This window comes from Leptodactylus fuscus, chromosome 3 (genome assembly GCF_031893055.1).
Source record: "Leptodactylus fuscus isolate aLepFus1 chromosome 3, aLepFus1.hap2, whole genome shotgun sequence".
In the NCBI taxonomy this organism is placed as follows: Eukaryota; Metazoa; Chordata; class Amphibia; order Anura; family Leptodactylidae; genus Leptodactylus; species Leptodactylus fuscus.
This window is the reverse complement of record NC_134267.1, coordinates 243,389,119-243,411,281: the sequence shown is the minus strand read 5'-3', so window position 1 is coordinate 243,411,281 and position 22,163 is coordinate 243,389,119. Positions and strand designations below refer to the sequence as shown.

Sequence of the window (22,163 nt, the reverse complement as noted above, 5' to 3'; positions counted from 1 at the left end):
AATATTTGTATATATTTGTAGAGAGGAAGATTTCAGACAGAGGGAGATCTGATGTGTAGGTGTGTCACAGTATATAACTACTTTTATATGTGTTCTAGGGAAAGGGGGGTGATTTGAATTCTTAATACTTTTTAATATTTTTATTTATTTTTTGCATTTATTAGACCCCCCCCCCCCCCAGATGTCTTGAACCCCAGGGGCTCATTACAATGCTTATGTATTCCAATACATTGTAAAAAAAAATTGTCATTCAGTCTGCAAAAGAAAAACAGTGCAGAAAGGCCGGGGAGGCTTTACAAGGCTCCCGGCTGTCATGCCAACGTAACATGAGCCCTAGTGCTTGTTCCAGGTGTCGATGATCACTGGCAACATGGCGACGCCCATGCACCGCCAGGAAAATTGCGCCTCAGTCAGCTTTGACCTAGGCGCCGGAGGGGTTTATGCCCCCGATCAGTGCGGGCACCGACCGGGGGCATCAGAAATGGGTGTCTACTGTGTAAAACAGTAGACATCTGGCAGCTATGGTGGCCATCCGACTCCCGGGCGTCCGCCATAATTAAACACCCAGCGTCCACCATACTAGTACGGCGGATGTCGGGAAGGGGTTAATGACCTCTTTTTTTTTTTTCTAAGCCTTCTTTGAGCTGACTGCTGGAGGAGCCCTCCATCTTTGCTGCTTTTTTTTTCCATCCACACTCTGGACAGAGAATTTCCCAGCAAAGGCTAAACCTTTGGGTTGGAGGAACCCTAGATTTCTGAACCTTAGTGTAAGGATTGGAGTCAGGGTCAGGCAGTGCAAAGTGACACAGCTGGGAAAGCAACACTGTGCAACTAATGACAAAAGGGGTCGCAGGCCCTGCAGCTATGACTTTGCTGTAGTATCTGAGATGAGGCAGACCAATGCACTTCCTAATTGAAGTGCGCTTACCACGACTCCTTACGCTTCTATCCCGGCGGCTAGGATAAGGGAAGAGGAGGCCCTGAAAGTCCTAGGGACTGGAGTCACGGGGTCACACCTAAACAGAAAGCACAGTGTAAATGCAATGCAAAACAAAAGACTAAACAGCATGGAACCAGGGAGGACCACAAGTCCCAGCAAGACACAGAAGAGAAGGCGAGGTCAGACGAGCAAGAGGTCAAGCCAGGAGATATAATAAAGGTACCAAATCAAAAGACAAGGGATAGTCAAAAATACAAGCCAGGTAAATAAACCAAGAAACAGACAGAAGACGAACAGACAGGGAATCAGACTGAGCAGGGGGACCAGGAACCACAAGTGAATGGCTGGCAAGGATCCATGCCTGGGTGGGGTTTAAATAGCAGCAGAGAACACACCTGATGGCTAATGGCATGGAGACTGAAGGCAAGGAAAAGATTAACCCTTAATGACCTAAGCACACCCAATATAACTCCTAACACGTCTCCCAGGGAGACGCCGCGCAGCAAGGAGACCGCGGCGACTCCGTATCCTGACACTTAGATTCCCTAAGCAATTAGTCTTTTAATTTAAATTTTTGTCTGACCTAATATGGGGGATCTCTCCCTTTTCTACTCTCTCCTGAACTCAATACCACAAGATATGCAACGCAAAATCAATCCCAACACTTCTTCCTCAGAAGGTGTCCATTTAAATAAAAAAAAAAAAAATGGATAGCAGCCTATTAAAGGGGCATGGCAGCTGGGGTCACTTACAGAGACTTGAGCTCCCAGTGTCAAGTAGCCATTGTGTCAGTTGTAGACTGGTTGACTTGGTCATCCGCTTCATCCCAAGTCACATCAGACACTCCCAGCCAAGAGTCGTTGCATTCGTCAGCCACAACCCTTAGTTGACAAGGCCCAGGAGCAGACTCTGTGCCCTCACGTGTCTTCAACCTGCATTTATTAGGGATAAAATTATCTACTCGGCGTTGTGACAGTTTTTTGTTGCTGCTGGGGGAGACGAACATGGCCATATGTTCAATCTGTGGGCAGAAGGTGAAGCATGGCCAGGGTGCAAATGTTGGCAGCACGTCCCTGTGTCAACATATGCAATGGCACCATAAAGTGGCCTTGAAGAGACGTGGGATGTGGTGTTCCAGCCTGCGGCAGGAATCATTGCAACACCCAGTGGCATGCACCCCATTTCAGGTAGTCAAGGCTCTACCACCTCAGCTGAAGGAAGTTGGGTGTCCTTACCATCATCTGCTGGTCATGATGCTCCTACTCCTCTTCCTCCTCAGTCATTGAGTCAGTAATCGATCAGAGAATCTACTGTATATCTAAGAGACAATACTAGGTGTGCTCTCATTCAACGGTGCAGAAACTGAACGTGCTCCTGTCAAGTTGCTGGTGCTGCAGTCACTCCCTTTCCAATTGGTGGTCTCTGCAGGTTTCACCGAATTGATGGCTTGCGCCGAGCTGAGGTGGAAAGTCCCAAGCTGTCATTTCTTTGCCAAACAGGCAGTACCAGCCCTGCACAAATATGTAGAACAGAAGGTGGGTCAATCCTTGAGACTGTTGGTATCTGCCAAAGTACATGGCAGTGCTGACGTGTGGACCTGTAACTACGGTCAAGGAAAACATATGCCATTTTGGGTCCGCTGGGTTATTGTGACACTACAGCAACTTGGACAGGTGACACTGCCTCCATGTTCTCATGCCATTGGTCCTGCAATGTCCGCCCATCCTCCACTGTGTCCCAAGCCTCCAATGCAGGGACAACTCCCAGTGCTTTTCCAGCATGCCACATGTGCAGGGCACAGCGGTGTCACACTGTTCTACATCTCTTTCACCTGGGTGTACGGTCACACAGGGAAGAAACTCCTCTGTTGTCTCAATCAAGAAATCAAATCCAGGCTTTCTCCAAGTGAACTTAAAATCAGAACGATGATGACCGACAATGGGAAAAACATGGTGTCGGTGCTGCATCAAGGAGGGCTGAGCCATGCGCAGCATAGTGCACATGTTCAATCTGGTTGTCAAGCATTCCCTTAAATATTCCACCATCTGTAAGACATCCTAAAAATGTCAAGGAAACTTTCAGCCACTCGTACACAGAAAAGCACAACCTCCTTGAGCTGCAGATGGATCGACTATATGAATAGAGAAAAGCCATAAAACATTTCTTGATGATATATATACTAGCAGGAGGACCTGGCTTCGCACGGGTATATTTAATTTTTTGTTTGTTTAGTGGCCCCATAAGAATTGTCCAAGATGTGCGTATCTAATCCTCCGGCATTTGGTACTGTGTGAAGAGGCGTGTATCTAATCCTCTAGCATGTGATACTTTGTGCAGACACGCGTATCTAATCCTCTGTCATGTAGAACTGTGTGTAGACTCGTGTATCTAATCCTATGGTGTGTGATACTGTATGCTGACCTGTGTATCTAATCCTCCAGCGTGTGGTCACCTCCTGAGGAAGCCAACTTATGTGGCGAAAGGGGTGGTCCTTCTACTTGTCAGTAATCTTTTCTGTGGACGTTCGGCTGACTATCCTTTACCCTCAAGCAATATGATTGCAGGTATTTAAAAATGTCATCATTTATTATGTTGGTCTAGTTTTGTGTTTCCCCCTGTGAAGTGTGACTTCTGATATGTATAGTCATGTGCAATAGCATTGTTATTACTTTCTCCATGGCGCTGTAGCTATTATAGCTCATCATATCTCTCACACTTTCTTTGAGACATCTCTTGTACTGTTCCCTGTAAGTTATAGGGTTAATTAACATTAGTGTATACTGCTGTGATTGTGTGAAAAGATTTATTTGGGTTGGATGTCTACATTCTTATACATGCCACTCAGTGGGTATTCTCCACTATTGATATAACAAAGCTTTGACATCATTATTATTGATATTTTGACTATAGTCTATCTGAACGTCTTTATCTTGTATTCTTTTGTGTCTTATTTTCGTATGTGTTTGGCAATATCCATCTGCCCTGCTGTACCATTTGTTTTTATGGTATTTATTTACCAAATATTTCAATAAAATTATATATATATATAGAGAGAGAGAGAGAGAGAGAGAGAGAGATCTGATTCGATTGGTTGTCTGATTTAGTTGACTTGTGCTTTTTCCGTATTATGTGCTGAATTATTCTATCAAGTCAAAATTCATTATGTGAGGCAATTGTTTACGGTATGCGAACGGGAGAAACTGCCAGCTGCTGACTGGGCAGACATCATTGCACCCTATCTGACCGGTGAACTCCAGAAGGCCTATTATTACCTCTGCCAGAAGGATGTCCAGGACTATGAAAAGTTAAATGCGGTAATTCTTGCTCGGCTGGGGGTAACCACTGCTGTCCGTGCCCGGCGGGTACATACCTGGAGCTTCCATATGGACAAGCCTGCCAGATCCCAGATGTACGACCTGATTCACCTGGTGAAAAAGTGGCTGGAACCAAACACCTGTACCCCTGCAAAGATGGTGGAGAAGGTGGTCCTAGACTGGTTCACCAGAGCTCTTCCTCCTGCGTTGCAGCGCTGAGTTGAACATGGAGATCCCAAAGATGCCAACCAGCTCATCAGCCTTCTGGAGAGATACCTGGTGACTGAGGCTGAACTCCATTATGACCCTACAGCACGACCATCCCCCATAAACACCCGGTGGAGGACACCTCCTGGTAACGCTGTTCCGATATTTGAGGGTGGAGAGAAAAGAGCTCGTGATAGGTTTTCCAGGCAGTCCACCAGCCCAAGAAGGGACTCTTTGCTGGAGAAACCAGGGCTGGTACAGTGTTGGAGATGCCATGAGCGGATATATATTGCTGCCCATTGCCCATTCACCTCTGAGCCAAGAGACTGTGACGCTGGTGGGTGTCAATCATTATTTGCCAGACCTGTCTGTGCTGCAGCACCGGGACTAGAGACTGGGCCTCAGGTCTGCTAAGTTGTGGTGAATGGTCATTCTGTCCAGGCGTTGTTGGTCTCTGGTAGCCTGGTCGCTCTGGTGCATGCCAGCTTGATAGCTGGGGATTTTATCCCGAAACACACGTATGAGTGTTTGTTGCATCCATGGACTACCCCAAGTCCAAGGTCACAATAGAGACTACATTAGGATCTGTTTATTATGAAGTGGGTGTTGTAAAAAGGCTTATGCATAATGTGATTTTGGGACGTGATTTCCCTTTGTTCTAGGATTTGTGGGGAAAAGGTAAAACCAAACAGCCGAAGGTGGAAACCCTGCCTATGCCCAAAGTGCCTGAGGAGGGCGACACCTTTCCATTACAGGTCCTAGCTGGAGAGGAAGATGATGCCTCTTCCCTAGCTCCTGAGCCTAATATACCTGAATTAGAGGTCTCACGGGATAATTTTGGTACTGCACAATTGAGAGATCCCACTCTTGCTAATGCTCGTGATAATGTGACAGTTATTAACAACATGCCTCAGGAACCTGATGCTGACCACCAATTCCTTCATTTTGCTATGAATAATGACCTCTTGTATCGGGTAGCAAAAAGTAATGGGGAAATTGTGGAGCAGCTTCTCGTACCGAAGCCATACCGCAGTGTGGTACTTGATATGGCCCATAATCATGTGCTTGGAAGACACCTAGGGGCGGAGAAAACACAGGAGAGGATTCTCCAAAGATTTTATTGGCCAGGCGTGTACAGGGAAGTGAAGGACTACTGTGCGTCCTGTCCTATGTGTCAGGTACATGCCCCAGCCCCACATTTCCGTAGTCCCTTGGTTCCCCTGCCCATCATTGAAGTGCCTTTTGAAAGGATTGGTGTGGACTTTTTCGGTCCAATAGTCAAGTCAGCTAGAGGTCACCAATATATTCTGGTTGTCTTAGATTACGCTACTCACTATCCTGAGGCGGTTCCCTTGCGTAATACGACATCAAAGAGTTGAATACACACAGATGTACCCAGGAAAAGATAACCGAGCCGTAAGTGCGATACTTGGAGACAGATGGAAAAAGATGAAGAACGAGGAAAGGAGAACATACACAATAGAAGCTAAAGCTCTGGCTGAAGAACAAAAACGTTTCAATCCTGACTGTTGAAAAAGAAAAAGAACATCTGCAAAGAGCACAAGAGGCCCAAAGCAGAATTTACAATCATTCTGCCAGAGTCCGAGAGTTTAACCCAGGGGACAGAGTCCTTATTTTGGTGCCTACTGTGGAGAGCAAGTTCTTAGTAAAATGGCAAGGCCCATATAAAATTGTGGAAAAAGTAGGACCAGTCAACTATAAGGTTCACCAACCAGGGAAAAGGAAGCCTTGTCAAATCTACTAATTTACTGCAGGTCTAAGAGCGGTGCTGTCCCAGGTGGTAAATGGTGAGGAGCATCCAGTGATGGACCTGAGCAGGAAGCTGTCCCCCGCTGAGAAAAACTACGCCATTGTAGAAAGGGAATGCTTGGCCATTAAGTGGGCGCTGGATGCTCTGAGGTGTTACCTCCTGGGCAGAAAGTTTAAATTGACCACTGACCATGCTCCCCTTACATGGATGAAAATCAATGAGGACAGAAATGCTAGGGTTACCCGATGGTTCATGTCTCTGCAAAATTTTGTGTTTGATGTAGAACACAGGCCAGGGAAATTATTGGGAAACGCTGATGCCCTGTCAAGGGTGCATTGTATGATGGCCACAATTTCCCAGCCCACCGGTCTGGAGAAGAGGGTGGGGATATGTAAGCTGACGGCTGGTCGGGTAATGGAGGGGGTGTACATCTCACCCAGAGTACTAAAGTGGGTGAGATGAGAAAACTCCAGAAAGAACATTTCTCAGCAAATAACTATTGCCTGCTGAGGGTTATTTCAGAGTTCCGGTTACTGGGCTGAATTTTTAGGAATGGCAGGTAGGATTGGTAGTGGGACCTGTCATTCCACTCCCCCTCCAGTCCACACTTTGGGGATGTTCCGGCAGTGACTCAGCTGTTGAGTCTCCTCATCAAGGAGGCTTAAGAAGTCAGCTCCAGCAGCAGACTGGGGCAGAGAGTCAGAGAAAGAGGTCATAGTTTTGGGAGCTGTGTCCTGAATGATACTACTGGCTTTTGGATTTCTGTTCTTCTAGGTGAGGTAATCTATTCCAGGTTTAGTTAGAGCCTAGCCGGGCAGGGAGTTATTTTTGTATTGTTTACTTTTGTTGCTGCACTGCCTTTTTGAGTGAAAATAAACTCTACCTTTGTTTTGGACTAAAAGAAACTGAACTTTTGTGTCTATGCCCCCCCACCTAGCAGCCCCAGACCCTGATATATATATATATATATATATATATATATATATATATATATATATATATATATATATACTAATAACCAATGGAAGCCTGGATGGGTTTGGGGTCACCCCCAAAATTAAGGTGGGAAAACACACTACAGGCTGATCCAACTTTGATTTAATGTCCTTAAAACATGTCAGTATGAGGCTGAGTAGTGTGTGTGGCCTCCACGTGCCTGTATGACCTCCCTACAACACCTGGGCATGCTCCTGATGAGGTTGTGGATGGTGTCCTGAGGGATCTCCTCCCAGACCTGGACTAAAACATCTGCCAACTCCTGGACAGTCTGAAAATAAGTAATGCGTCTCTCCCCCCTGGGTCAGACACGCCGACCCTGTTAGGAGTATTGGTGCACACCTTCTGACTTGCACATGCGCACTGATGGTAGGCAGCTTTGTCTCCTGGTTGATTAGTCTGTCCTCCCATTTGCACCTGGGAGGAGTGGTCTCTACTCTGTATTTAAACCCATGCCTCCCATGGTTCTGTGCTGAGTGTCGCTTTTACAGAGCTAGGCCTTAGCAGGAGGAGTAGGTGGTGTTCTGGGATAGAGGAAGTTCCGTGGTTGATTTTTGGGAGGTTTGGGTGAACGAGTTGGTTTGTGTGTTTTCCCTTCTGTGTTCACCAATCCTCCCTCTGTGTATAATTGACTGTGTGAGTGAATTGCCTTATCCTTTGATTTCTACTCAGTTTCCCTGTGTTTGTTTCCTAGTGTAAGGTTCCTTCCCATATTGGTTTGGGGGAATCCTTTCCCACATGTTTCCTGTGTGCTGCTTGTGTTGTTAGTCAGCGCACACCCTTGTCAGTCCCTGTCAGTAGCAGCTTCACTTGTTCGTTAGGGGTGACCCCCTTTAGTCTCCAGTCCCTAGAGGTCTTATAGGGCATTCCTTCTCCCACTTCCCGCTAGGCCTACGGTATCAGTGAGAGAGGAGCTGTCTGGGTCAGGCTTAGCCTGAGTACAGCCGACCCACACCCGTGAGGCAGGGACCGGGATAGCTAGTGGGAGTAGTGCAGGGCGAGATTCCCTACTGCTATCCCTTAGCCCCGTTGCAGCTACCTGGACTGACATAACAGACCCACATTGACAACATATCGAGGACTGTAAGCTTCTTCTGTTAAATGCATCTTTATGTTTTAGAAAAGCAAACTAAAGATCAGACCTGGGCAATGTACGGCCTGTGGGCCACATCTGGACCTCTGCCTTGTTCTGTCCGGCATTACTTTTGGAAGTTTATTCAAGGACCTGTGATGACGTCATCACAGCCTATCACCAGGATAGGCTATGACTCGTTAGTGGGCGGAGCAGGCAGTGTAGTAACACACAATACTGATTGGAGTCGGATTAGAGACTGAGAATTTGTGATTGTGTGATACGGCTTCTATACATGTCATTACACTGTCTGTGCACGCCATGTACTAATGGATGCTCTAAGGCTGCATTCACATGACAGAAACGTGGTCTGTGTGCCGGTCGGAATTGCCAGCTTGAACAGTAATCGGGAGAGGAATGTCTAGAATAATAGTTACCCATGATGCTAGGATGCTGTATAATCTGTATATTATCTCCTATCTCTCTCTAGTCCTAACTAGAGATGAGCGAACAGTGTTCTATCGAACTCATGTTCGATCGGATATTAGGCTGTTCGGCATGTTCGAATCGAATCGAACACCGCGTGGTAAAGTGCGCCATTACTCGATTCCCCTCCCACCTTCCCTGGCGCCTTTTTTGCTCCAATAACAGCGCAGGGTAGGTGGGACAGGAACTACGACACCGGTGACGTTGAGAAAAGTAGGCAAAACCCATTGGCTGCCGAAAACATGTGACCTCTAATTTAAAAGAACAGCGCCGCCCAGGTTCGCGTCATTCTGAGCTTGCAATTCACCGAGGACGGAGGTTTCCGTCCAGCTAGCTAGGGCTTAGATTCTGGGTAGGCAGGGACAGGCTAGGATAGGAAGGAGAAGACAACCAACAGCTCTTATAAGAGCTAAATTCCAGGGAGAAGCTTGTCAGTGTAACGTGGCACTGACGGGCTCAATCGCCGCAACCCAGCTTTCCCAGGATCCTGAATGGAATACACTGTCAGTGTATTCCCGTATACCCGATATATACCCCGATACCCGTTCCAACGGTGTGCCCCCCCACCTTCACCCCAGAAATACCCTGCAAGTCCCCTAGCAATAGAATTGGGGCTATATACACCCACAATTTTTACTACTGGTATACAGTGCCATTGTCTGACTGGGAATTCAAAGAATATATTGGGGTTATAAATACCCTCATTTCTTGCTACTGCCATATAGTGCCAGTTTCTGACTGGTAATTCAAAGAATATATTGTGGTTACGTGCACCCACAATTTTTACTACTGGTATACAGTGCCATTGTCTGACTGGGAATTCAAAGAATATATTGGGAATACAAATACCCTCATTTCTTGCTACTGCCATATAGTGCCAGTTTCTGACTGGTAATTCAAAGAATATATTGGGGTTACGTGCACCCACAATTTTTACTACTGGTATACAGTGCCAATTTCTAACTAGGAATTCAAAATGCGCAAGGCTCCCGGAAAGGGACGTGGACGAGGCCGTGGGCGAGGTCGGGGGAATGGTTCTGGGGAGCAAGGTAGCAGTGAAGCCACAGGGCGTCCCGTGCCTACTCCTGTGGGGCAGCAAGCATTGCGCCACTCCACAGTGCCAGGGTTGCTTGCCACATTAACTAAACTGCAGGGTACAAACCTTAGTAGGCCCGAGAACCAGGAACAGGTCTTGCAATGGCTGTCAGAGAACGCTTACAGCACATTGTCCAGCAGCCAGTCAGACTCTGCCTCCTCTCCTCCTATTACCCAACAGTCTTGTCCTCCTTCCTCCCAAAATTCCGAAGCTTTACAGAACAATAACCCAAACTGTCCCTGCTCCCCAGAGCTGTTCTCCGCTCCTTTCATTGTCCCTCAACCTGCCTCTCCACGTCACGATTCCACGAACCTAACAGAGGAGCATCTGTGTCCAGATGCTCAAACACTAGAGTCTCCTCCATCTCCGTTCGATTTGGTGGTGGATGACCAGCAACCCACCCTCATCGACGATGATGTGACGCAGTTGCCGTCAGGGCATCCAGTTGACCGGCGCATTGTGCGGGAGGAGGAGATGAGACAGGAGTTGGAAGAGGAAGTGGTGGATGATGAGGACACTGACCCGACCTGGACAGGGGGGATGTCAAGCGGGGAAAGTAGTGTGGATGTTGAGGCAGGTGCAGCACCAAAAAGGGTAGCTAGAGGCAGAGGCAGAGGTCAGCAGCTTAGGCGAAGCCAGGCCACACCCGGAATCTCCCAAGATGTTCCAGTTCGTACCCAGCCCCGAAAAACTCCCACCTCGAGGGCACGTTTCTCGAAGGTGTGGAGTTTTTTCAAGGAATGCGCCGAGGACAGATATAGTGTTGTCTGCACAATTTGCCTCTCGAAATTGATTAGGGGCTCTGAGAAGAGCAACCTGTCCACCACTTCAATGCGCCGTCATTTGGAATCCAAGCACTGGAATCAGTGGCAGGCAGCAACGGCAGGACAAAGGCCGCCTGCCGTTCACGCCACTGCCACTGCCTCTGCCACTGCCACTGCTGACTGTGCTGGCGATGCACTCCAGAGGACGAGCCAGGACACCACTTCATCTGCCTCCGCCACTTTGTTGACTTCTACCTCATCCTCCCCTGGTCCTGTCTTATCTCCTTCTCCTGCACCATCAAAGGCACCATCAGGCGTTTCTTTACAACAACCCACCATCTCTCAGACATTGGAGCGGCGGCAGAAATACACTGCTAACCACCCACACGCGCAAGCCTTGAACGCCAACATCGCTAAACTGCTGGCCCAGGAGATGTTGGCGTTCCGGCTTGTTGAAACTCCCGCCTTCCTGGACCTGATGGCAACTGCGGCACCTCGCTATGCCGTCCCTAGCCGTCACTACTTCTCCCGGTGTGCCGTCCCCGCCTTGCACCAGCACGTGTCACTCAACATCAGGCGGGCCCTTAGTTCCGCGCTTTGCACAAAGGTCCACTTGACCACCGACGCGTGGACAAGTGCATGCGGACAGGGACGCTACATTTCACTGACGGCACACTGGGTGAATGTAGTTGAGGCTGGGACTGCTTCCCAAACTGGCCCGGTGTACCTCGTCTCCCCGCCTAACATTCCTGGCAGGGACACGAGAAGAACACCCCCCTCCTCCTCCTCCTCTACCGCCTCCTCCTCCGCCACCGCCTCCTCCTCCGCCACCTCCTCCGCTGTTAGATTGACCCCAGCTACGAGTTGGAAACGTTGCAGCACTGGCGTTGGTAGACGTCAGCAGGCTGTGCTGAAGCTGATCAGCTTGGGGGACAGACAGCACACTGCCTCCGAGGTGAGGGATGCCCTCCTCGATGAGACGGCAATATGGTTTGAGCCGCTGCACCTGGGCCCAGGCATGGTCGTTTGTGATAACGGCCGGAACCTGGTAGCAGCTCTGGAGCTTGCCGGACTCCAACATGTTCCATGCCTGGCCCACGTCTTCAACCTAGTGGTGCAACGTTTCCTAAAGAGCTACCCCAATGTTCCAGAGCTACTGGTGAAAGTGCGGCGCATGTGCGCCCACTTTCGCAAGTCGACAGTAGCCGCTGCTAGCTTAAAATCTCTCCAGCAACGCCTGCATGTGCCACAACACCGGCTTTTGTGCGACGTCCCCACACGCTGGAACTCAACGTTTCAGATGTTGAATAGAGTGGTTGAGCAGCAGAGACCTTTGATGGAATACCAGCTACAAAACCCTAGGGTGCCACAAAGTCAGCTGCCTCAGTTTCACATCCATGAGTGGCCATGGATGAGAGACCTTTGTGACATCCTACGGGTCTTTGAGGAGTCCACAAGGAGGGTGAGCTCTGAGGATGCGATGGTGAGCCTTACAATCCCGCTCTTGTGTGTTCTGAGAGAATCCCTGATTGACATCAGGGATAACTCAGATCACACAGAGGAGTTAGGGATAGCATCCGATCCGTCACAGCTGGAGAGTAGGTCCACACATCTGTCCGCTTCACTGCGTTTAATGGAGGAGGAGGAGGAGGAGGAGGAGGAGGAAGAAGAGTTGTCCGATGATGTGATGGTGATACAGGAGGCTTCCGGGCAACTTCGAATCGTCCCATTGTTGCAGCGCGGATGGGTAGACATGGAGGATGAGGAGGAAATGGAGATTGAACTTTCCGGTGGGGCCAGAGGAGTCATGCCAACTAACACTGTGGCAGACATGGCTGAGTTCATGTTGGGGTGCTTTACAACCGACAAGCGTATTGTCAAAATCATGGAGGACAACCAGTACTGGATCTTTGCTATCCTTGACCCCCGGTATAAAAACAACATCTCGTCTTTTATTCCGGTAGAGGGGAGGGCCAATCGCATCAATGCTTGCCACAGGCAATTGGTGCAGAATATGATGGAGATGTTTCCAGCATGTGACGTTGGCGGCAGGGAGGGCAGTTCCTCCAGTAGGCAACCAAGTTCTCACCGGTCCACACAAACGAGGGGCACACTGTCTAAGGTCTGGGACACCTTGATGGCACCCCCTCGCCAAAGTGCCGCCACGGAGGGTCCTAGTGTCACCAGGCGTGAGAAGTATAGGCGCATGTTGCGGGAATACCTTTCCGACCACAGCCCTGTCCTCTCCGACCCCTCTGCGCCCTACACGTATTGGGTGTCGAAGTTGGACCTGTGGCTTGAACTTGCCCTATATGCCTTGGAGGTGCTGTCCTGTCCTGCCGCCAGCGTCCTATCTGAGAGGGTGTTCAGTGCAGCCGGTGGCATCATCACTGACAAGCGCACCCGTCTGTCAGCTGAGAGTGCCGACCGGCTCACTTTGATAAAAATGAACCACCACTGGGTAGAGCCGTCATTTTTGTGCCCACCTGTGTAAAGCACCCCAACATGAAACTCCATGTCTGTACTCAACCTCTCCAATTCCTCCGCATCCTCATACTCATCCACCATAAGCGTTGCACAATTCTGCTAATACTAGGCTCCCTCCACCCTGATTTCCCCCAACTCTGCTGGTTAGAGGCTCCCTCCACCCTGATTTCCACCAACTCTGCTGGTTAGAGGCTCCCTCCACCATGAATTTGCCCAAACTGGGCTGTTTTAGAGGCTCCCTCCACCATGAATTGGTCCAAACTGGGGTTTTTAGAGGCTCCCTCCACCATGAATTGGTCCAAACTGGGCTGTTTAGCGGCTCCCTCCACCATTAATTGGTCCAAACTGGGCTGGTTAGAGGCTCCCTCCACCATGAATTTGCCCAAACTGGGCTGTTTAGAGGCTCCCTCCACCATGAATTTGCCCAAACTGGGCTGGTTAGAGGCTCCCTCCACCATGAATTGGTCCAAACTGGGGTTTTTAGAGGCTCCCTCCACCATGAATTGGTCCAAACTTGGCTGTTTAGAGGCTCCCTCCACCATTAATTGGTCCAAACTGGGCTGGTTAGAGGCTCCCTCCACCATGAATTGGTCCAAACTGGGTTTTTTAGAGGCTCCCTCCACCATGAATTGGTCCAAACTGGGGTTTTTAGAGGCTCCCTCCACCATGAATTGGTCCAAACTGGGCTGTTTAGCGGCTCCCTCCACCATTAATTGGTCCAAACTGGGCTGGTTAGAGGCTCCCTCCACCATGAATTTGCCCAAACTGGGCTGTTTAGAGGCTCCCTCCACCATGAATTTGCCCAAACTGGGCTGGTTAGAGGCTCCCTCCACCATGAATTGGTCCAAACTGGGGTTTTTAGAGGCTCCCTCCACCATGAATTGGTCCAAACTTGGCTGTTTAGAGGCTCCCTCCACCATTAATTGGTCCAAACTGGGCTGGTTAGAGGCTCCCTCCACCATGAATTGGTCCAAACTGGGTTTTTTAGAGGCTCCCTCCACCATGAATTGGTCCAAACTGGGGTTTTTAGAGGCTCCCTCCACCATGAATTGGTCCAAACTGGGCTGTTTAGCGGCTCCCTCCACCATTAATTGGTCCAAACTGGGCTGGTTAGAGGCTCCCTCCACCATGAATTTGCCCAAACTGGGCTGTTTAGAGGCTCCCTCCACCATGAATTTGCCCAAACTGGGCTGGTTAGAGGCTCCCTCCACCATGAATTGGTCCAAACTGGGGGTTTTAGAGGCTCCCTCCACCATGAATTGGTCCAAACTTGGCTGTTTAGAGGCTCCCTCCACCATTAATTGGTCCAAACTGGGCTGGTTAGAGGCTCCCTCCACCATGAATTGGTCCAAACTGGGTTTTTTTAGAGGCTCCCTCCACCATGAATTGGTCCAAACTGGGCTGTTTAGCGGCTCCCTCCACCATTAATTGGTCCAAACTGGGGTTTTTAGAGGCTCCCTCCACCATGAATTGGTCCAAACTGGGGTTTTTAGAGGTTCCCTCCACCATGAATTGGTCCAAACTGGGCTGTTTAGCGGCTCCCTCCACCATTAATTGGTCCAAACTGGGCTGGTTAGAGGCTCCCTCCACCATGAATTGGTCCAAACTGGGCTGTTTAGCGGCTCCCTCCACCATGAATTGGTCCAAACTTGGCTGTTTAGAGGCTCCCTCCACCATTAATTGGTCCAAACTGGACTGGTTAGAGGCTCCCTCCACCATGAATTGGTCCAAACTGGGTTTTTTAGAGGCTCCCTCCACCATGAATTTGCCCAAACTGGGCTGTTTAGAGGCTCCCTCCACCATGAATTGGTTCAAACTGGGTTTTTTAGAGGCTCCCTCCACCATGAATTGGTCCAAACTGGGCTGTTTAGAGGCTCCCTCCACCATGAATTTGCCCAAACTGGGCTGGTTAGAGGCTCCCTCCACCATTAATTGGTCCAAACTGGGCTGGTTAGAGGCTCCCTCCACCATGAATTTGCCCAAACTGGGCTGTTTAGAGGCTCCCTCCACCATGAATTTGCCCAAACTGGGCTGTTTAGAGGCTCCCTCCACCATGAATTTGCCCAAACTGGGCTGGTTAGAGGCTCCCTCCACCATGAATTGGTCCAAACTGGGTTTTTTAGAGGCTCCCTCCACCATGAATTTGCCCAAACTGGGTTTTTTAGAGGCTCCCTCCACCATGAATTGGTCCAAACTGGGTTTTTTAGAGGCTCCCTCCACCATGAATTTGCCCAAACTGGGCTGGTTAGAGGCTCCCTCCACCATGAATTGGTCCAAACTGGGCTGGTTAGAGGCTCCCTCCACCATGAATTGGTCCAAACTGGGTTTTTTAGAGGCTCCCTCCACCATGAATTTGCCCAAACTGGGCTGTTTAGAGGCTCCCTCCACCATGAATTGGTCCAAACTGGGCTGGTTAGAGGCTCCCTCCACCATTAATTGGTCCAAACTGGGCTGGTTAGAGGCTCCCTCCACCATTAATTGGTCCAAACTGGGCTGGTTAGAGGCTCCCTCCACCATGAATTTGCCCAAACTGGGCTGGTTAGAGGCTCCCTCCACCATGAATTGGTCCAAACTGGGTTTTTTAGAGGCTCCCTCCACCATGAATTTGCCCAAACTGGGCTGGTTAGAGGCTCCCTCCACCATGAATTGGTCCAAACTGGGGTTTTTAGAGGCTCCCTCCACCATGAATTTGCCCAAACTGGGGTGTTTAGAGGCTCCCTCCACCATGAATTTGCCCAAACTCTGCTGGTTAGAGGCTCAATCCACCCTGATTTTCAAAACAAATGTTGGTGCCAACCTCAACTTACTACAAGGGCCAAATTCACTGCTGGTGACAAGCTCTCCTCACTGCAAGTGCCAAATACACATGTTTCAAGGTGTTTTCCTACTGTCAGAGAGGTGGTATTGAGTGTGTAAAGTGTGTAGTTGTTAGGCTGTGATATTGGGGTAATAGAGGGTCTTTGGTGTGTTAGATGCCCCCAGACATGCTTCCCCTGCTGTCCCAGTGTCATTCCAGAGGTGTTGGCATCATTTCCTGGGGTGTCATAGTGGACTTGGTGACCCTCCAGACACGGATTTGGGTTTCCCCCTTAACGAGTATCTGTTCCCCATAGACTATAATGGGGTTCGAAACCCATTCGAACACACGAACATTGAGCGGCTGTTCGAATTGAATTTCGAACCTCGAACATTTTAGTGTTCGCTCATCTCTAGTCCTAACACTACACTAATCCCCAGAACCCCCCACACTGTGTTATCCAGTCCTAAAACTAATTTAGAGTTTTAGCCCTATATGGGACAGTGACCAACTGCAAAGTGTTATGTGCTGGTGCTATATAGTAAATGAATGGCCGGGCTCTGTGATACAACGTTACAATTAGACCTGTAGTTGTATCTACAATCAGAGCTGAGATTTATCCCTTTAAGCCCTCTATGTCTTTGTTGTTGGGGCAGTTCCCTGATGCACCAAGGAATAGCCCACACTCCAGAATGTGTAATCACTCATTGTTTATTACAGTCCAGCAGCTCTTTCTGGGCTATTAGCCCCGATCTCTATTTAGGAGTCATCCCCTACATAACAATCAGACATCGATACGTCCATATATCATATAATATACAGTCCTATGAAAAAGTTTGGGCACCCCTATTAATCTTAATCATTTTTAGTTCTAAATATTTTGGTGTTTGCAACAGCCATTTCAGTTTGATATATCTAATAACTGATGGACACAGTAATATTTCAGGATTGAAATGAGGTTTATTGTACTAACAGAAAATGTGCAATATGCATTAAACCAAAATTTGACCGGTTCAAAAATATGGGCACCTCAACAGAAAAGTGACATTAATATTTAGTAGATCCTCCTTTTGCAAAGATAACAGCCTCTAGTCGCTTCCTGTAGCTTTTAATCAGTTCCTGGATCCTGGATGAAGGGATTTTGGACCATTTCTTTCTACAAAACAATTCAAGTTCAGTTAAGTTAGATGGTCGCCGAACATGGACAGCCCGCTCTCAAATGATCTGAAAACAAAGATTGTTCAACATAGTTGTTCAGGGGAAGGATACAAAAAGTTGTCTCAGAGATTTAACCTGTCAGTTTCCACTGTGAGGAACATAGTAAGGAAATGGAAGACCACAGGGACAGTTCTTGTTAAGCCCAGAAGTGGCAGGCCAAGAAAAATATCAGAAAGGCAGAGAAGAAGAATGGTGAGAACAGTCAAGGACAATCCACAGACACCTCCAAAGAGCTGCAGCATCATCTTGCTGCAGATGGTGTCACTGTGCATCGATCAACTATACAGCGCACTTTGCACAAATAGAAGCTGTATGGGAGAGTGATGAGAAAGAAGCCGTTTCTGCACGTACGCCACAAATAGAGTTGCCTGAGGTATGAAAAAGCACATTTGGACAAGGCAGCTTCATTTTGGAAACAAAAATTGAGTTGTTTGGTTATAAAAAAAAAAAGGCGTTATGCATGGCGTCCAAAAAGAAACAGAATTCCAAGAAAAACACATGCTACCCACTGTAAAATTTGGTGGAGGCTCCATCATGCTTTGGGGCTGTGTGGCCAATGCCGGCATCGGGAATCTTGTTAAAGTTGAGGGTCGCATGGATTCCACTCAGTATCAGCAGATTCTTGAGAATAATGTTCAAGAATCAGTGACGAAGTTGAAGTTACGCCGGGGATGGATATTTCAGCAAGACAATGATCCAAAACACCGCTCCAAATCCTCAGGCATTCATGCAGAGGAACAATTACAATGTTCTGGAATGGCCATCCCAGTCCCCAGACCTGAATATCATTGAACATCTGTGGGATGATTTGAAGCGGGCTGTCCATGCTCGGCGACCATCAAACTTAACTGAACTTGAATTGTTTGTCCAAAATACCTTTATCCAGGATCCAGGAACTGACTAAAAGCTACAGGAAGCGACTAGAGGCTGTTATCTTTGCAAAAGGAGGATGTACTAAATATTAATGTCACTTTTCTGTTGAGGTGCCCATACTTTTGCACCGGTCAAATTTTGGTTTAATGCATATTGCACATTTTCTGTTAGTACAATAAACCTCATTTCAATCCTGAAATATTACTGTGTCCATCAATTATTAGATATATCAAACTGAAATGGCTGTTGCAAATACCAAAATATTTAGAACTAAAAATGATTAAGATTAATAGGGGTGCCCAAACTTTTTCATAGGACTGTACATGTCACACAGGGTCTCCTTCCTTTTTCATGATGACAATTCAGCTTCACAGTTTATATCCACCAGACTTTTCCTCCGTGGATCCCGGTCACATTGACCTCGCAGATACAAGCTAATGTCACTCAAAACGAGGCTCTTATTGGCTGTTTAATATCTCTGAACTTCAAACAAGAATGGTCTTATTTTCCATAAACTCTCCCGTGTGACTTCTCTGATGATCATTGAATTTGGCTTTTGAAATAAAACATTTCCCACATTCAGAACATGATTACGGCTTCTCCCCTGTATGAATTCTCCCATGTTTAGAAAGATCTGATTTATTTGAAAAACATTTTCCACATTCAGAACATGAATACGGCTTCTCTCCTGTGTGAATTCTCTGATGCACGATAAAATCCTTCTTTGCCGTAAAACATTTCCCACACTCTGAACATGAATATGGCTTCTCTCCTGTGTGAATTCTCATATGTGCAACAAGATTTGATTTACTTGAAAAACATTTCGTACAATCTGAACATGAATACGGCTTCTCTCCTGTGTGAATTCTCTGATGCACAACAAAATGACACTTCTTTATAAAAGATTTCCCGCACTCTGAACATGAATATGGCTTCTCTCCTGTGTGATGTTTCTGATGTGTATTGAGACTTGATTTTTCTGTAAAACATTTTCCACATTCAGAACATGAATATGGTTTCTCTCCTGTATGAATTCTCTGATGCGCAATAAAATGATTCTTCACGGTAAAACATTTCCCACACTCTGAACATGAATATGGCTTCTCTCCTGTATGAATTCTCTGATGCACAACTAAATGATTCTTCTTTATAAAAGATTTCCCACACTCTGAACATGAATATGGTTTCTCTCCGGTGTGAATTTTCTGATGTCTAATAAGACGTGATTGATCCATAAAACATTTTTTACATTCAGAACATGAATACGGCTTCTCTCCTGTGTGAATTCTCTGATGCACAACAAGTTCATTCTTCGTGGTAAAACATTTCCCACACTCTGAACACGAATATGGCTTCTCTCCTGTGTGAATTCTCTGATGTCTAATATAACTTGATTTAAGTGTAAAACGTTTTAGACATTCTGAACATGAATATGGCTTCTCCCCTCTGTGGAATTTCTCATGTATAATAAGATATGATTTATAAGGAAAACATTTCCCACAATCTGGACATGAATATGGCTTCTCTCCTGTGTGATTTTTCTGATGTGTATTGAGACTTGATTTATCCTTAAAACATTTTTCACATTCAGAACATGAATACGGCTTCTCTACTGTGTGAATTCTCTGATGCACGACAAAATCCTTCTTCACCGTAAAACTTTTCCGACACTCTGAACATGAATATGGCTTCTCTCCTGTGTGAATTCTCATATGTGCAACAAGATATGATTTACTTGAAAAAAATTTCCTACAATCTGAACATGAATATGGCTTCTCTCCCATGTGACTTCTCTGATGATCACTTTGTTTGTCTTTAGCAATAAAAGATTTCTCACATTCTGAACATGAATATGGCTTCTCTCCTGTGTGATTTGATTTATTGCTAAAACATTTCCCACATTCTGGACATATAAAGGACTTCTCTTCCGTGTGACTTCTCTCATGTGTAACAAAATTTAATTTATCGTTGAAATATTCTCCTTGTTCTGAACATGAAGATGGCTCAACTCCTGGGTGAATTCTGTTTGTAAGAAGATCTGAGCTCTTATTAAACTCTTTTCCACCTTCCCATTGAAACCTTTCCCCCTCTTTCTGGCCGGTACTTGTGGTCACAATCTGTGGTTGGTCAGAAGGTTCCTCATGATTCGGGGGATTATATGATGGATCTGTACTGTGACCTCCTGGATGTACATTAGGGGTATATACCATATCTTCATCTTCTACTTTATAGTTTTCCTCAAGGTTCTTACGGTGATTTTCTGTAGGATTAAAAAAGATTTGATGATTCTTTTTTCAAAATACAAAGTAGAGAAATTTATAACAGGCTGGAAATACACAAGTTATATACAATATAATCAATGACAAAGAGGGATAGAGACATTACTCTTAAAGGGAATGAGTCACTAAATTCTTATTCACTATTTCTTAATTTTAGATTTTATTGGCATTAAAAAAAAAAAAACCAAATCCTATATATAAAGCCGTGGCCAATACAATTTTATTTTCCAGCGATGGCGTTCACTTTATGGTTTACAGATTTCTGTATTTTAAAGGAATGTTTCACCAAAAATGACTTATTATTTAAACCACGTTTTTGATGTTTATTCATTAGTGACTTTCATTTCATGTTATCATTATTTTTTTTAACCCCTGCCCACCGACGGCATATTTCGATTTTTTTTTTTTGACTCCCCCCCCCCTTCCAAACCCCATAACGTTTTTTTTATTTCTCTGCTCTCCTAGCTATATGAGGTCTTAATTAGAGCTGTGCGAATAGTATTGGATCGAGTAGGTATTCGATTGAATACTATGGTATTCGAAATACTCAATCGAGTACCACTCGCTATTCGAATGTAAAAGTTTGATGCAGAACCAGCATTGATTGGCCGAATACTATACAGTCGGCCAATCAACGCTGGTTCTTCTTCTACCTTTAGAAGTTTTCCCCGTGCAGCGTCCCTGCGGCGTCTTCCAGCTCTGAATTCACTTTGCCAGGCATCGGGCCTAGGCAGAGCCGACTGCGCATGCCCGCGCTACAAGAAATTGGCCGCTTTGACTGTAATTGGCCATTTACTTGTAGTGCGCGCATGCGCAGTTGGCTCTGCCCAGGCCCGATGCCTGGCAAAGTGAATTCAGAGCTGGAAGACGCTGCACAGAGAATCCAGCCCGACCCTCACTCGTGGACTTGGCAAGTTCAATTTGATCGAATGTTGCCTACCCATGAAACGAGCATTTTTCCCCCATAGAGTATAATAGGATTCGATATTCAATTCGAGTAGTCGAATATTGAGGGGCTACTCGAAACGAATATCGAATATTTCACTGTTCGCTTATCTCTAGTCTTAATCTTTGCAAGATTTTGGGGAATTGCTTTTGCATTTATTACTTTATATTAAAATTTTTATCAGAGGCAAAACAGTGAAAAAACGGCGGTTTGGCACGTTTGACTCGTTTTCCTGCTACGGCGTTTACCGTACGGGAAAAATATTTGTATAGATTTGTAGAGCCGGCGATTTCAGACACAGGGAGACCTCATGTGTAGGTGTGTCACAGTATTTAGGTATTTTTATATGTGTTCTAGGGAAAGGGGGGTGATTTGAACTTTTAAGATTTTTAATTTTTTTCATATTTTTTTTTTACTTTATCAAAACTTTTTTTTTTTTTTGCATTTGTTAGACCCCCCCCCCCCAGGTGTCATGAACCCCAGGGGGTCTGATCACTAATGCAATGCATTACAATGCTAATACATTGCAAAATACCGGCACTTCTATTGCAGGCTACCTAGAGTAGTCTGCAATAGAACGACAGGCCGGAGAGCCGTCACAAGGCTCCCGGCTGTCAAAGAAACGTGATGCCGGCCCCGGAGCTTACTCTGGATGCCGCCGAGTGCAGCAAAAATGGTGGCATCCACGTGTCGCCAGGAAAATGGCGCCTCGGTCAGCTTTGACTGAGGCATTGGAGGGGTTTAATGCTCCTGATCAGTGCTGACACAGACCAGGGGTATTAGCGCTGAGTGTCTACTGTATAAAGCAGTAAACACCTGGCGACTATGACGTCCATCCACCTCCCGGGCGTCCGCCATAATTTAACACCCGTGTATCCGCCGTACTAGTACGGTGATTGTCGGGAAGGTGTTAGAGT

The 22,163-nt window shown here is 46.8% G+C and overlaps 1 protein-coding gene across 1 annotated transcript in view; it reads right to left on the bottom strand.

The window, feature by feature from the left end:
* Nucleotides 1-18,323: 18,323 nt before the first annotated feature.
* The window catches only part of LOC142198685 (uncharacterized), a 104,157-nt gene continuing 100,317 nt past the window's right edge, over nt 18,324-22,163 (bottom strand). Inside the window, exon 20 of the mRNA XM_075269713.1 lies at nt 18,324-20,281. Coding sequence (XP_075125814.1) covers nt 18,612-20,281 — 1,670 coding nt within the window. The 3' untranslated portion in view covers nt 18,324-18,611. The remainder of the gene's footprint in view (nt 20,282-22,163) is intronic.